This window comes from Ambystoma mexicanum, chromosome 3q, assembly GCF_040938575.1.
Source record: "Ambystoma mexicanum isolate Mex_15411 chromosome 3q, UKY_AmexF1_1, whole genome shotgun sequence".
NCBI lineage: Eukaryota > Metazoa > Chordata > Amphibia > Caudata > Ambystomatidae > Ambystoma > Ambystoma mexicanum.
The window spans coordinates 1,281,859,862-1,281,876,197 of NC_090926.1; the positions used below are offsets into that span (position 1 = coordinate 1,281,859,862).

The window sequence follows — 16,336 nt, forward strand, 5'->3', positions numbered from 1 at the left end:
GGGATAGCTCTGCTGGAAGATCAGTGTAACCTGAGGAATAGCACTGTTGCCTGAGGCTGTAAGGTTGGGGTAGCCCATGAGATGGCGCTGCTTTCTGAGCCTGTGAGAGAACTCTGCTGTCTGTGCTGGAAGAGCCATGTAGCCTGAGGGATAGCTCTGCTAGAAGGTCTGTGTAACCTGAGGGATGGCACTGTTGCATGAGGCTGTAAGGTTGGTGTAGCCCGTGAGATACCGCTGCTTTCTTAGCCTGTGGAATCTGTATAAACTGAGAGAGAACTCTGCTGTCTGTGCTGGAAGAGCCGTGTAACCCGAGGGATAGCTCTGCTGGAAGATCAGTGTAACCTGCGGAATAGCACTGTTACCTGAGGCTGTAAGGTTGGTGGAGCCTGTGAGATAGCGCTGCTTTCTGAGCCTGTAGAATCGGTTTAAACTGAGAGAGAACTCTGCTGTCTGTGCCTCAAAGAACTGTGTAACCCGAGGGATAGCTCTGCTGGAAGGTCTGTGTAACCTGAGGGATAGCACTGTTCCCTGAGGCTGTAAGGTTGGTGTAGCCTGTGAGATAGCGCTGCTTTCTGAGCCTGTGGAATCTGTATAAACTGAGAGAGAACTCTGCTGTCTGTGCTTGGAAGAGCTGTGTAACCCGAGGGATAGCTCTGCTGAAAGGTCAGTGTAACCTGCGGAATAGCACTGTTACCTGAGGCTGTAAGGTTGGTGGAGCCTGTGAGATAGCGCTGCTTTCTGAGCCTGTAGAATCGGTTTAAACTGAGAGAGAACTCTGCTGTCTGTGCCTCAAAGAACTGTGTAACCCGAGGGATAGCTCTGCTGGAAGGTCTGTGTAACCTGAGGGATAGCACTGTTCCCTGAGGCTGTAAGGTTGGTGTAGCCTGTGAGATAGCGCTGCTTTCTGAGCCTGTGGAATCTGTATAAACTGAGAGAGAACTCTGCTGTCTGTGCTTGGAAGAGCTGTGTAACCCGAGGGATAGCTCTGCTGAAAGGTCAGTGTTACCTGAGTGATAGCACTGTTGCCTGAGGCTGTAAGGTTGGTGTAACCCGTGAGATAGCGCTGCTTTCTGAGCCTGTGGAATCTGTATAAACTGAGAGAGAACTCTGCTTTCTGTGCTGGAAGAGCTATATAACCCGAGGGATAGCTTTGCTTGAAGGTCTGTGTAACCTGAGGGATAGCACTGTTGCCTGAGGCTGGAAGGCTGGTGAAGCCCGTGAGATAATGCTGCTTTCTGAGCCTGTGGAATCTGTATAAACTGAGAGAGAACTCTGCTGTCTGTGCTTGGAAGAGCTGTGTAACCCGAGGGATAGCTCTGCTGAAAGGTCAGTGTTACCTGAGTGATAGCACTGTTGCCTGAGGCTGTAAGGTTGGTGTAACCCGTGAGATAGCGCTGCTTTCTGAGCCTGTGGAATCTGTATAAACTGAGAGAGAACTCTGCTTTCTGTGCTGGAAGAGCCATGTAACCCGAGGGATAGCTCTGCTGGAAGATCAGTGTAACCTGAGGAATAGCACTGTTGCCTGAGGCTGTAAGGTTGGGGTAGCCCATGAGATGGCGCTGCTTTCTGAGCCTGTGAGAGAACTCTGCTGTCTGTGCTGGAAGAGCCATGTAACCTGAGGGATAGCTCTGCTAGAAGGTCTGTGTAACCTGAGGGATGGCACTGTTGCATGAGGCTGTAAGGTTGGTGTAGCCCGTGAGATACCGCTGCTTTCTTAGCCTGTGGAATCTGTATAAACTGAGAGAGAACTCTGCTGTCTGTGCTGGAAGAGCCGTGTAACCCGAGGGATAGCTCTGCTGGAAGATCAGTGTAACCTGCGGAATAGCACTGTTGCCTGAGGCTGTAAGGTTGGTGGAGCCTGTGAGATAGCGCTGCTTTCTGAGCCTGTAGAATCGGTTTAAACTGAGAGAGAACTCTGCTGTCTGTGCCTCAAAGAACTGTGTAACCCGAGGGATAGCTCTGCTGGAAGGTCTGTGTAACCTGAGGGATAGCACTGTTCCCTGAGGCTGTAAGGTTGGTGTAGCCTGTGAGATAGCGCTGCTTTCTGAGCCTGTGGAATCTGTATAAACTGAGAGAGAACTCTGCTGTCTGTGCTTGGAAGAGCTGTGTAACCCGAGGGATAGCTCTGCTGAAAGGTCAGTGTTACCTGAGTGATAGCACTGTTGCCTGAGGCTGTAAGGTTGGTGTAACCCGTGAGATAGCGCTGCTTTCTGAGCCTGTGGAATATGTATAAACTGAGAGAGAACTCTGCTGTCTGTGCTGGAAGAGCCATGTAACCCGAGGGATAGCTCTGCTGGAAGATCAGTGTAACCTGAGGAATAGCACTGTTGCCTGAGGCTGTAAGGTTGGGGTAGCCCATGAGATGGCGCTGCTTTCTGAGCCTGTGAGAGAACTCTGCTGTCTGTGCTGGAAGAGCCATGTAGCCTGAGGGATAGCTCTGCTAGAAGGTCTGTGTAACCTGAGGGATGGCACTGTTGCATGAGGCTGTAAGGTTGGTGTAGCCCGTGAGATACCGCTGCTTTCTTAGCCTGTGGAATCTGTATAAACTGAGAGAGAACTCTGCTGTCTGTGCTGGAAGAGCCGTGTAACCCGAGGGATAGCTCTGCTGGAAGATCAGTGTAACCTGCGGAATAGCACTGTTACCTGAGGCTGTAAGGTTGGTGGAGCCTGTGAGATAGCGCTGCTTTCTGAGCCTGTAGAATCGGTTTAAACTGAGAGAGAACTCTGCTGTCTGTGCCTCAAAGAACTGTGTAACCCGAGGGATAGCTCTGCTGGAAGGTCTGTGTAACCTGAGGGATAGCACTGTTCCCTGAGGCTGTAAGGTTGGTGTAGCCTGTGAGATAGCGCTGCTTTCTGAGCCTGTGGAATCTGTATAAACTGAGAGAGAACTCTGCTGTCTGTGCTTGGAAGAGCTGTGTAACCCGAGGGATAGCTCTGCTGAAAGGTCAGTGTTACCTGAGTGATAGCACTGTTGCCTGAGGCTGTAAGGTTGGTGTAACCCGTGAGATAGCGCTGCTTTCTGAGCCTGTGGAATCTGTATAAACTGAGAGAGAACTCTGCTTTCTGTGCTGGAAGAGCTATATAACCCGAGGGATAGCTTTGCTTGAAGGTCTGTGTAACCTGAGGGATAGCACTGTTGCCTGAGGCTGGAAGGCTGGTGAAGCCCGTGAGATAATGCTGCTTTCTGAGCCTGTGGAATCTGTATAAACTGAGAGAGAACTCTGCTGTCTGTGCTGGAAGAGCCATGTAACCCGAGGGATAGCTCTGCTGGAAGGTCTGTGTAACCTGATGGATAGCACTGTTGCCTGAGGCTGTAAGGTTGGTGGAGCCCGTGAGATAGCGCTGCTTTCTGAGCCTGTAGAATCGGTATAAACTGAGAGAGAACTCTGCTGTCTGTGCTTGGAAGAGCTGTGTAACCCGAGGGATAGCTCTGCTGAGAGGACAGTGTTACCTGAGTGATACCACTGTTGCCTGAGGCTGTAAGGTGGGTGGAGCCCGTGAGATAGCGCTGCTTTCTGAGCCTGTGCAATCTTTATAAACTGTGAGAGAACTCTGCTGCCAGTGCTGGAAGAGCCGTGTAACCAGAAGGATAGCTCTGCTGCAAGGTCTGTGTAACCTGAGGGATAGCACTGTTGCCTGAGGCTGTAAGGTTGGTGTAGTCCGTGAGATATCGCTGCTTTCTGAGCCTGTGGAATTTGTATAAACTGAGAGAGAACTCTGCTGTCTGTGCCTAGAAGAGCCGTGTAACTTGAGGGATAGCTCAGCTATCTACAGCACTGACCTCTGGTGCTTTTTCTCCCCCTGCCACCCCTCAGGGTGAAGGAGAGCACAGTGGTCCAGAACTTCACCTTTGTACTGACGGACCTGGAGGGGAACCAGCGCTTCGGCTTCTGCCGGTTGTCGGTCGGGTTCAAGGCCTGCATCTGTATCCTTAGGTAAGTCTTTCTGCTACTAGCAGTGATGGCCAGCCCCCTGCTGGGTGGGCACCCAGGCGCTATCTCGCACAGCATCCTCTGCACGATACATGCCAGAGCCTCTCACACCCCCAATGCCTATTTAACATGGTCTCTACAGGATGAATACTAGCCAGTAAATGAACAAAAGGGCTACAGGCCCTGGAAGATCATGAGCGAATAATCACACACAGGCCCAGACATCAGTAGGCAACCTGCGAATCAACAGAAGCCTTAGCCTACAAGTCCCATGATCCCTCACCATCAACTAAAGGAATCCTTCCTTTCAACACCGCCAAGCATCTCTTAGCCACTCTTGTCTTCTCTTAACTGGAGTACTGTGCCAGCATCCTCTTTGGTTTCCCCAACTATGCTTTCTGTCCTCTTGACAAGATCATTAACTTTGCTACTAGGTCTCTCTTTGAACTCCCTCACTTCACACCTACTTCCTCATACCGTCACCAGGCTGAATGGCTGACGATGCAAAACAGGACCAGATTTAAATGTCTTCTCCTGGTTCACAAATCTACCCACGGTAAGGCGCCACTGTATCTATCCACGGTAAGGCACCACTGTATCTACCCAGGATAAGGCACCACTGTATCTACCCACAGTAAGGCGCCAGTGTATCTATCCACGGTAAGGCACCACTGTATCTACCCAGGATAAGGCACCACTGTATCTACCCAGGGTAAGGCACCACTGTATCTATCCACGGTAAGGCACCACTGTATCTATCCACAGTCAGGCACCACTGTATCTATCCATGGCAAGGCACCACTGCATCTATCCATGGTAAGGCACCACTGTATCTATCCACGGTAAGGCACCACTTTATCTACCCAGGGTAAGGCACCACTGTATCTATCCACGGTAAGGCACCACTGTGTCTACCCAGTGTAAGGCACCACTGTATCTATCCATGGTAAGGCACCACTGTATCTATCCACGGTAAGGCACCATCGTATCTACCCAGGGTAAGGCACCACCGTATCTATCCACGGTAAGGCACCACCGTATCTACCCACAGTGAGGCACCACTGTATCTATCCACGGTAAGGCACCACTGTATCTACCCAGGGTAAGGCACCACTGTATCTACCCACGGTGAGGCACCACTGTATCTACCCACAGTGAGGCACCACTGTATCTATCCACGGTGAGGCACCACTGTATCTACCCACGGTGAGGCACCACTGTATCTACCCAGGGTGAGGCACCACTGTATCTACCCACGGTGAGGCACCACTGTATCTACCCACGGTGAGGCACCACTGTATCTACCCACAGTGAGGCACCACTGTATCTACCCACGGTGAGGCACCACTGTATCTACCCACGGTGAGGCACCACTGTATCTACCCAGGGTAAGGCACCACTGTATCTACCCACGGTGAGGCACCACTGTATCTACCCACGGTGAGGCACCACTGTATCTATCCACGGTAAGGCACCACTGTATCTACCCACGGTAAGGCACCACTGTATCTACCCAGGGTAAGGCACCACTGTATCTACCCACGGTGAGGCACCACTGTATCTACCCACGGTGAGGCACCACTGTATCTACCCACAGTAAGGCACCACTGTATCTACCCAGGGTAAGGCACCATTGTATCTACCCAGGGTAAGGCACCACTGTATCTACCCACGGTGAGGCACCACTGTATCTACCCACAGTGAGGCACCACTGTATCTACCCACAGTGAGGCACCACTGTATCTACCCATGGTAAGGCACCACTGTATCTACCCACGGTAAGGCACCACTGTATCTACCCACGGTAAGGCACCACCGTATCTACCCACGGTGAGGCACCACTGTATCTATCGTCCTCTGTCCAACCCTACAAGCCTTCTCGTAATCTCTGCTCTGCCTCCTCAACGCCCCTTTCTCCTCCTCGACCCTCCCTGTTCCTCCTCTCGCCTCCGCTCTTTCTCTCTTCTTGCTCTACCTGCATGGAATTCCCTTTCTCTGGACTTCTGCGAAACAGTCCACATGGATATGCTCCAAGCCAAACTAAAAGCCTACCTCCTCGGCTCTGAGATACCCTCTCAACCTACCTCTCATCTGCCTGAGAGCTCACATTTTTCCCTCGCCTCTAACCTGCCTCTGCCCCTCGCTTCCTCTGCCTCCACTCGCTCATCATGGTCATATCCCAAGCACACCTGGCCGTACCGCCTACCTACACTTAAAAACGTCCAATGTTGGTTGTCCTTAATATGTGTATGTCCACTTATGTATTGTCCCTCGTAACTGTTCCATTTACTCCCCTCCACAACCTGGTCAGAATGTCCCTCAAACTCACCCCACTGTAAAAAGCTCACTGCTTCCCATTAAATCTGATTTCTCATCTATTGTAGGTTCTTTAGTGATCAAAAGAGCTGTGTTCCTCCTATATATATATATATATATATATATATTATACTGGCTACGGCTGGTGGGAGTTGGAGAGCCACAGCTCTGCACCATAAAAACAAACCGAGGAGAGTCATGGATGACCTTTGATCTTTCACTGAAAGGGGCTCATTTAAAGGAGTTTGGGGAAATCCCCTTAAGCGATAAGGCAACTGTCTGGAAATTCCCCCCCCCAGTCCTTCAGGTGCTGGTAAGCTGCAGGGGAGGTGTGCAGGCTTGCATGCGTCTTAGCATGATCTCACATATCTGATCTTCACGTCCCACTTCCCGGGTACACTCGGGTTAGCCTTGTCTTCTGTTGTTCACTTAAGTATCCTCCCTCCACCCTTTTTCACATAAGTCCTCATTACAATTTCAGTGGTGCGGTAAAAAGTTGAGTTAACGGAGTTACTGCAATTTGTAACACACAGCCAAATTCTGAGTATGAAGAATTCACCTCCGGCAAAAAGCTGAATGCAAATTCTCCACTTTACTGCCAAAAATCATCGGATTTCCCGTGGCGGAATTACCGCTCACGGTAATTCCTCCAAAATCCCCATGTAGTCCTTTGGACGCCAGAAATGGGGAATTGCGCCGCCTAGCACCACTCATCATCCCGTGGTAAGCCCAGGGGACTGAGTGGCGGTAACGATAAAAGGCTTTGGCAGTAATTGGGAGGATTTACCCCAAAATTACCACAAAACTCGTAATGGGCTGTGCTCAGGAAGGGTGGATCCAAGGTGCTGCTTTGGGGAAACATTCGAAACAGCTGGGGTAGTCGGGGCTGACCTGAGCTGTCTTCCTCAGGCAGGCCTGACTGGCCTGTAGAGCAGCCAGGCATTGCCGGAAGGACTGGCCGGACATGCTATTGGGGGCCATGTCCTTGGGCCCAGGTCAGTAGCCATGTCCCAGTGCAATGATGAGCACATGATCGCCAGGTGGATGCACAGTGGCACAGAGCTGCTAGGCAGACCCAAAAGACTGAACGATTAATGAATGGCTGTGGGATAATCACATAACAGCCAATGTGATTGGTGCTTCATTAACCCACCCTGCATCCCCGAGGCAGGGGAACCCCACTCTTCCTGCTGTATGGAACAGCAAATAGGGGTTCATTCAGATGCACCTCAGCACAGGGTCTGCTTAACAATGCCAGCTTAAAGGGCAATCGCTGCATCCCTGGGGCCAACCCCACAAGGCCAGCAGAGCTGTGTACATGTGTTGGGGGCTGGCCTTCACCTGCCAGAGCCTGGGGGCTGCAAAACTTTATCTGTGCGACTCTCTGTGGTGTCTTGTGAATGTCTAAAATGGTGGGGTGTTACCGTTTCCCCTGAATCGATTCAAGCAGACAATGTTAGGAGCCCGAACTGTCCCAGTGTAGTACCAGGGGTTCTCCCCAAAGACTACTTCAAGGTCGCCAACATTACAGAGGAGCATTTCAAAACACAGTTAAGTGCTAGCTGGGCCCAAAGAAAGCCATGAGTCTTGAGTCAAAACTATATGCCAACACTGCCATTGTACAACATAGTTTTACAACATTAAAACATAATGCCACTGTAAAAACATAAAACTCATGTGGCCTATCGCAACAATATATGACTGCATTGTCACAGTAAAACACATTTTTATGTAATTCCTAGAGCCCCCAAAACTGCCTCTTTACCCCCTGCACAAAGGTACACACACAATCATACACACATATGCACTCACACAAGAATATTTTATTCACAGGCCGGGGCGCAACCATGTGCCACAAGAACCCATCCTGGACAGCCCTGTCTCACTTAAGGTCCTGAAGGAACTCTTTTCCCGCAGCCAGAAGAGAGTTTTAATGGCAGATGCTTTATAAATGGAGGGCTCTGCAGTGCCATATGAAGCAACGTTGGGGCCCAGAGAAGAGAGCCTTTTGGGGACCCCTTCTGCAGAACCAAAGAAGTTATGGATGCAGAATATCTGGTCGCAACCCCCTTGTCGCGATCACAACCCATGGCTTAAAGGGCTGCCTCACAGCGATCGCAGTGAGTGTGGCGCTCTCTTCAAGGTCCCTTCTTCATCTGTGCCGGATTCAGAAGTAAAAAACAAGCAGCGATTCGAGGGCAACAGTATTTTATGTATTTTACTTTATTGGTTTTTTATAACGTGCCTAATACCCTACCTGAGTACGGTTTCTAAGCACGCATCCAGGATTCTAAACCTCTGTCGCGGTGCGTGGCCTTGCGTCCAAGACATCTACCAGCATCATTGGCATCTACCAGCCTAAAGGAATCTTAGGTCGGCTGAAGGCTATTGGCTGGTACAGCACCGGGTGAAACGCTCCCGAGGTTCTGGAGGGGCTTTCCACACTCAGGGAGCCAAAGCATGAAATGCACTGCCTGCATCCCTGCGTAAGACAGAGGACCTTCTTGCCTTCCGGAAACAACTAAAAACGTATCCTTTCAATTAGTGTTAGTGTAAACTTCTGCGGTAATCTTTTGCTCACTGTATTTTGTTCTCTAGGTGCCTGGATGCCTATGGGCTTTGGCGCGGTACAAGCACAATGACATAACATAACAAGACCAGCGCATTGCCCCTGTGCTATCCTCCGTTCATTAGCAGCCCACGAGGGTACTTGCATTCCTGCATAGGCGCAGTACACATGTTAACGTAGAACCCATGAACAAGGTATACAGGCTGTAGTACAAATGCAAAAGGAGTACCTACCGCAGAATGGAGAGAGGGATCATATTAGCAGCCTAACGGTATGCATAAAGGTTCAAGCATGGAGACAGAAGACAGACTGTAAGCAACGAGAAAGGTACACATGCCATATTAGTACACGGCAAGGGTCAATCAGGTAGTAACAGTCCATCTGATTGGCCGCCGGGTTGTTACCTGCCCCACAAAGACCTATCTGCTCCTGATGCGTGCCACGTCCCGCAAAGTTCCTTTCATTTCTCCAACTGGCTGCAATGGAAAGGGACAAGGTACTACTTGTAGTACCTTCCCGCCTTTCCGTGGCAGCCATTTTCTGTGTTTACTTTTTTTCTATCTTTTTCATGGCTGCCATGGAAAGGGAGAAGGGACTACATGTTTTCCCTTCTCCCAGGTCCATGGGACCATTTTCTTTTTTTTTTTTACTTGACTTGCAAAACGGTTTCCATGCCGTTTCACAACTTGAGAAAAAATACTATTAGTACCCCGGTACAACATGTCAGGGTACTAATAGCAATATTACGCATTCAGGGGGCATTACTGGGCCTGGTAATGCCCCGGGGCTTCGCTGAGGTGCTCACTTCGCTCAGGCCTTTAACTATTGCCCCGGGGCATTACGTTCTCTAGTAATGCCCCCCACCTGTGTAATATTGTTTTCGTATACATAGGGGATGCTGATTAAAAGCTACTAGTAATAGATAGGGGGTGCAGATTCGAAGCCACTGGGAATAGATAGGGGATGCAGATTCGAAGCTACTAGGAATAGATAGGGGATGCAGATTACAACCCACTAGGAATAGATAGGGGATGCAGATTAGAAGCCACTAGGAATAGATAGGGGGTGCAGATTAGAAGTCACTAGAAATAGATAGGGGATGCAGATTAGAAGCCACTAGGAATAGATAGGGGATGCAGATTAGAAGTCACTAGGAATAGATAGGGGATGCAGATTAGAAGCCACTAGGAATAGACGGGGGATGCAGATTAGATACCACTAACTAGGAATATATAGGGGATGCAGATTATAAACTACTAGGAATACATAGGGGATGCAGATTGGAAGGCACTAGGAATAGATAGGATGCTGATTAGAAGCCACTAGGAATAGATAGGGGATGCAGATTAGAAACTACTGAGAATAGATAAGAGATGCGGATTAGGAGCCACTAGAAATAGATAGGGGGTGCACATTAGAAGCTACTAGGAATAGATAGGGGATTCCGATTAGAAGCCACAAGGAATAGCTATGGGATGCAGATTAGAAACCACTAGGACTAGATAGGGGATGCAGATTAGAAGCCACTAGGAATAGATAGGGGATGCAGATTAGAGGCCACTGGGAATAGATAGGGGATGCAGATTAGGAGCCACTAGGAATAGATAGGGGATGCAGATTAGAAGCCACTAGGAATAGATAGGGGATGTGGATTCGAAAATACTAGGAATTGATAGGGGATGCAGATTAGAAGCCACTAGGAATAGATAGGGGATGTGAATTAGAAGCCACTAGGATTAGATAGGGGGTGCACATTACAAGCTACTAGGAATAGATAGGGGATGCAGATTAGAAGCCACTAGGAATAGATAGGGGATGCAGATTAGAAGCCACTGGGAATAGATAGGGGATGCAGATTAGGAGCCACTAGGAATAGATAGGGGATGCAGATTAGGAGCCACTAGGAATAGATAGGGGATGCAGATTAGAAGCCACTGGGAATAGATAGGGGATGCAGATTAGAAGCCACTAGGAATAGATAGGGGATGCAGATTAGGAGCCACTAGGAATAGATAGGGGGTGCAGATTAGAAGTCACTAGAAATAGATAGGGGATGTGGATTCGAAAATACTAGGAATTGATAGGGGATACAGATTAGAAGATGCTAGGAATAGATAGGGGATGCCGATTAGAAGCTACTAGGAATAGATAGTGGATGCAGATTAGCAGCCACTAGGACTAGATATGGGATGCAGATTAGAAGCCACTAGGAATAGATAGGGGATGCAGATTAGAAGCCACTAGGAATAGATAGGGGATGTAGATTAGAAACCACTAGGAATGTGCCAATATCCAGAGGGACTGAGATTGGAAGAGGGCCATGGTTTGAAGTGGCGTTGCCATTAGAGAACAAGTAAATAATTGGCGGTGGCGTGCAATATATCAACGGTCACTACTTTTATATATGAAGCAGCAAGTTAAACTATAAAGGAGGCTATCTTGAAAATGTGATCTCGAGAACGAAATCACTCTTAAGGCTGACAACTTTAAGTGTTTAAGGACTGGCAATTTTGACAGGTAAGGCAATATGAGATTCAACGCATTTCCCAGGAACACACATTGGCTAAATAGTGCAGCTGGGATTTTGAGTTGAATCTGCAAAGTCTCTAATCTATCGCTTTCTTTCCCAGTTCTCATCACAGAGCAAAGTGCAAGTATTTGTGATTTTTTGACTTTTATTAACTAAAATAATCACATTCTGTAGAAATGACTTGGAAAGTACACAAGTCAAGTAACTCAACATGACGGTTTCTCAAAACTGAAGGTTTAAGGAGCGTGTTATGCAAAAAGGGAATGATTCCAGATGTATTGTCTGTATCGTCAAGGAAAGGAACGAAATACCAGACTACTAATTGATGAGTTTAAAGGGTGTCATCTGTGTTTTCCTGGTGTATTTTGAAACTTTAAATAGCATGTCAGTGGTGCGGGTGTGGGGAGGGATTGGAGAGGTGGAAAAGTGGGGTGGAGGGAAAAGGAAGGGGCTGCAGGGGGCAGATGGCGGCCTCCAGCTCCGAGGGTTTTACTGTGTGGTAAAGTCCCCGTTCTGAGCCTCTTGATTGGCTAGGAGGCCGCCACATTTATAGAACCTCACCACTGCACGCGGTGGTTGTAGGCCTAGCATACTTCCCTGATTAATGTTATGCTTTTCATGTTCAATCTATTCTAGCACTGCTAAGGTGAGATGTACCAGTACGCCCCCGGATAATAAACCTCCTCCAGTGCCAATGGCCGCTTGCACGAAATGTGCACGAGAAGCTCAAGTGAACCAATCAGGCCGCGCGCAGCTGTCTCTCGGGCGGGCGCCATCTTGCCCTGTGGGCTGCACGTGTCCACATGATGTGTATCAGTGATTGAGTTACTCAGCCCATGACCCGGAAGCTATCCCAGATCTAAAGACTGACTCCACTTTTATCTACAGAGTATGTTTAAAGCGTGTTTGTGTGGCCAAGCACAGTTCCCAGCAGAAGCTACGTTTACTTTTGCGTCTTTCCAATTAAAGGCAGGGGCCGGGGTGTGCACCTGAGCAATGGCGCTGCTCACAAAGACACAATCCCTGCTATTGATAAGACAGAAGCATTACAGCAGCACTGGGAACCGTGTCGCAGGGGGGCGCCCGGATACTGCACTCCCCCGGCAGGAAGGCCTAGAACCTGATCCGCGAGAGGGTGGGAGCCCTGGATTTGGATTTCAGTGGCTAAGTCTGGTCCCGAACAGTTGTTATTTTCACTTGGGAAATCACGCTGTGAGCAGCAAAGGGGTGTGTATACGAGTTGGCTAGTTATGACACGGTCATGTACGTGTGTGCAATAATACTAGCGTGTCATGTATATGGCACTTTTATCCAAATAACATATTACATACATTACTATTGTCCAATCAAAATTGGGACCGAGCCATCAGGAACATTATATTATTATGCAAGATGAGTGCAGGAAAAAGGGAGAAAGCCGTGTGCCTCGTGCTTCTAGACGCTATGATTTGACCTGGTCTCACGAAAGGCTGAAGCAAGCCATGCGGCTCGTGCTTCTAGACGCTATGATTTGACCTGGTCTCACGAAAGGCTGAAGCAAGCCATGCGGCTCGTGCTTCTAGACGCTAGGATTTGACCTGGTCTCACGAAAGGCTGAAGCAAGCCATGCGGCTCGTGCTTCTAGACGCTATGATTTGACCTGGTCTCACGAAAGGCTGAAGCAAGCCATGCGGCTCGTGCTTCTAGACGCTAGGATTTTACCTGGTCTCACGAAAGGCTGAAGCAAGCCATGCGGCTCGTGCTTCTAGACGCTAGGATTTGACCTAGTCTCACGAAAGGCTGAAGCAAGCCATGCGGGCGCAAAGAAAGGTGACACTCCTTGAATACCATAATCACGTATGAGGAAAAAAAGTCTCTGTCGGGCTCGGACTGGCCAATAGGGCATACGCAGTGCCTGAACCGAGGACACAAAATGCTGGTGTGTGCCAGTTTTTTGGGTGAAAGTGGACCAGGACCACTCTTTTGGGCAATGTGGCCAGTTTGATGAGTTACTTCACTATGCTGCTAATCTTTTTTGACCTGTGTTGCTGAATAAATATTCCTTAAAATGCACAATTTGCATCACATTTTATCAACAACCTCCCCCTTGGGCACTACTCAAACAGTATCAGAAAAGGAGTGAATTGCCATTTGCAACGCTGGGCCATTTTTTCATGGTGTCGGGACTCGGGAGACCATGTTATGCCCCAGCCCGACCCTGATCTCCGTTTCTTTTTTTTAACCAGTAGAAATGCTCCACTTAAAGGTACTTTGTTTGATCCCAAAACATGTTCCCCAGCTTGCCACCCTCCCCCTTCCCTGAGACCATGGGCATTTTTTCCAATAATGGAAGATTAGTAGCGGAATCCGACATTGTACAGAAACAATTGCTGCAGCGAGGATCCTGCGGGCACGCCCTAAATTTTAGCTATCCCTCCGCAAATACCTCCCCTCTCGAGCTCTTCTCTCCTCTACCTCCAACTCACTCAGGGTCAGTCGTTTTTCTAAGAAACGAGCTGGGGGTAGATCTCTGCCTTCGGCTGGGGCCTCCCTCCGGAACAGCCTCCCTGCCACTCTAAAACTTGAGGAGAACCATCTCTGGTTCCGGAAGCACCTCAAGACCTTCCTCTTAGCTTCTGCCTTCGCTCCCCCTCTCCCCTGCTGATCTGTTCTCTCTTGGCACCGTGCACCTGGCCACCCTCTGTCCTCCAGGCCCAGCTAACTGCTCACCCTGCCACCCTCCCGCACTGCCTCCGGGCCACCCCCTGCACTGTGGTCTGTATCTGTACCCATATAGCCCCCCCTTTTTCTTCCTGCACTTGTCAGACTTGCTGCCTTAAACCCAGCACTTGCAAATTGCTGGCTGCATTACCACTGTTTGTTGCCTTTATTATTTATTTATTGTTATTTATCTGTTTCTCCTCTGCTTCGCACTGTCCACCTCTCCCCCCTTCCATGCACTTTTCCCCTCCCCCTCTCCCATGCACTTGCGCGTTCTCAATGTCACTGGGCCTAGTAAGATCGCTGTTTTGTTCTCCCCTGTTCCCTTCCCTTGCCTTGTCGCGCTCTGAAACACTTGTGTACGAGCGCGATAGAAATAAAATATCAATCAATCAATAAACACTCACACCAGAAAGAAACACCACCCGCAAGGGAAACAAGGCCAAGAGATTCTTGCAAGGATTAAAAGTATTAAATATACAAAAAATAGGTGTGCCAGCAAAGAACTCTGCTGCTCAGGAACGTTCTGAGCAAAAAGGGTACAAGCAAGAGCTTGAAAAGGGGCACAGCATTACCTCCACGTCCACTCTTCCTCGTCCCAGTACTTACTTCATGAGGCACCCGCCTCCGACACAGGACCTTCTTCTATTTCTTTAAATCCCTATAACTCCTCCCCCACATCCATGTCACTCAGTTTAAATTTTTCCTGCCTCCGGCAGGTTGGACTTTTTCTTCCCGGTGCGGGGCACCAGGGAGCACCGATTGCTGGCCCCCTGGGGGGGGCTGTGTGGCGGGGCCCTCGGCTCCCTCAGGTGCGGCACTGCTCCTGGGCCCCCTGCGGGGCTTGGGGTCACAGTTGAGCTGGATTGCCCCGCTCGGTTCTTTGCTGGGCTCCGGACCGCAGCGTGAGCATTGTGTCCCGGGTCCTGCACGGCCCGGGGGAAGGTAAGGAGAGGGGAGGACTGGGCTTGGTGTTTTTCCCCTCTCCTCCTGTTTTGGCCATCTTGATTCGACTTGGCAGTGTGGGCTAGCCTTCCCTTTTGTTGTGAGGCCTCTCTGCTTCTTGTTGTGGGGTGACAGTGGCAGAGAGTCTTTGGGAGTGCGGGGGCTCTGTTCTGTCGCGGGCATGTCACATACCACCCGCTCCTCAGACACACACAGCACAGGATGCACCGGATGTTGGCTGCATTATCTGGGGGAAGGTAAGGAGAGGGGAGGACTGTGCTTGATGTTTTCCCCTCTCTTGCTGGTATGGCCATTTTGACTCCTTCAACATGCCGTTTTCCTCATGCTTTGTGTGCACATCTTTATTGGAAATGATGGCAAGCACTTGGCAGTATGGGCTAAGCCTTCCCTTTTGTTGTGAGGCCTCTCTGCTTCTTGTCGTGGGGTGACTGTGACAGAGTATTTGAAAGTGCGGGGGCTCTGTTCTGTCGCAGGCATGCCACATACCACCCGCTCCTCAGAGACACACGGCCCAGGATGCACCGGATGTCAGCTGCATTCTCTGGGGGAAGGTAAGGAGAGGGGAGGACTGTGCTTGATGTTTTCCCCTCTCTTGCTGGTATGGCCATCTTGACTCCTTTGAAAGGCCGTTACCTCGTGCTCTGTGTACACATCTTTATTGGAAATGATGGCAAGCACTTGGCAGTATGGGCTAGCCTTCCTTTTTTGTTGTGAGGACTCTCTCTGCTTCTTGTCGTGGGGTGACTGTGACAGAGTATTTGAAAGTGCGGGGCTCTGTTCTGTCACAGGCATGTCACATACCACCCGCTCCTCAGACACACACAGCCCAGTATGCACCGGATGTTGGCTGCATTCCTTGCGTGCTGCCTGTGAATACGGCGCAGATTTTGGACACATCTGCAAGCGGCCGGAAGGGTACCGGCCTGGTATAGTCTACACTTCGGGTTCGAGTCTCAGCGGTGCTGACTCGGTCCTTCATCCTTCCTAGACCGATGCATTGGAACGATTTAGAGCATGGGGCTACCAGCTACTGGATACAGGGCTCAAGCCACCTCTCAGTCATGTGGTGTGTTAGTGGTGTGTTTGGGTCTGTGCTAGCTATGGACGCAGACTCCTTGTCCTGTCCTCTTCCTCTAAACTGCGCAAGGGAAAGTCAAAGGAGTTGATTTGCTTTTCCCTTGTCCGGCATGGGATTATGGAAAATGATCATGGAAGTAACGGCCATGCAGGGGGTTCCCAGTGTCTCTTCTTTTAGGCCCTAGGTCCTCCGGTGCTGACGTGTTGCTTTCAAGCCTCCTCTCAGACTTGTGGGAAGTGTTAGGG

General features: G+C 49.8%; 1 protein-coding gene across 2 annotated transcripts in view; it reads left to right on the plus strand.

Annotated features, from left to right (window-relative positions):
* Positions 1 to 16,336, plus strand: part of DENND1C (DENN domain containing 1C) — a 652,034-nt gene that overhangs the window by 347,227 nt on the left and 288,471 nt on the right. For both annotated transcript variants that reach the window (XM_069604349.1, XM_069604348.1), the window contains exon 5: positions 3,816 to 3,935. In XM_069604349.1, coding sequence (XP_069460450.1) covers positions 3,816 to 3,935 — 120 coding nt within the window. The remainder of the gene's footprint in view (positions 1 to 3,815; positions 3,936 to 16,336) is intronic.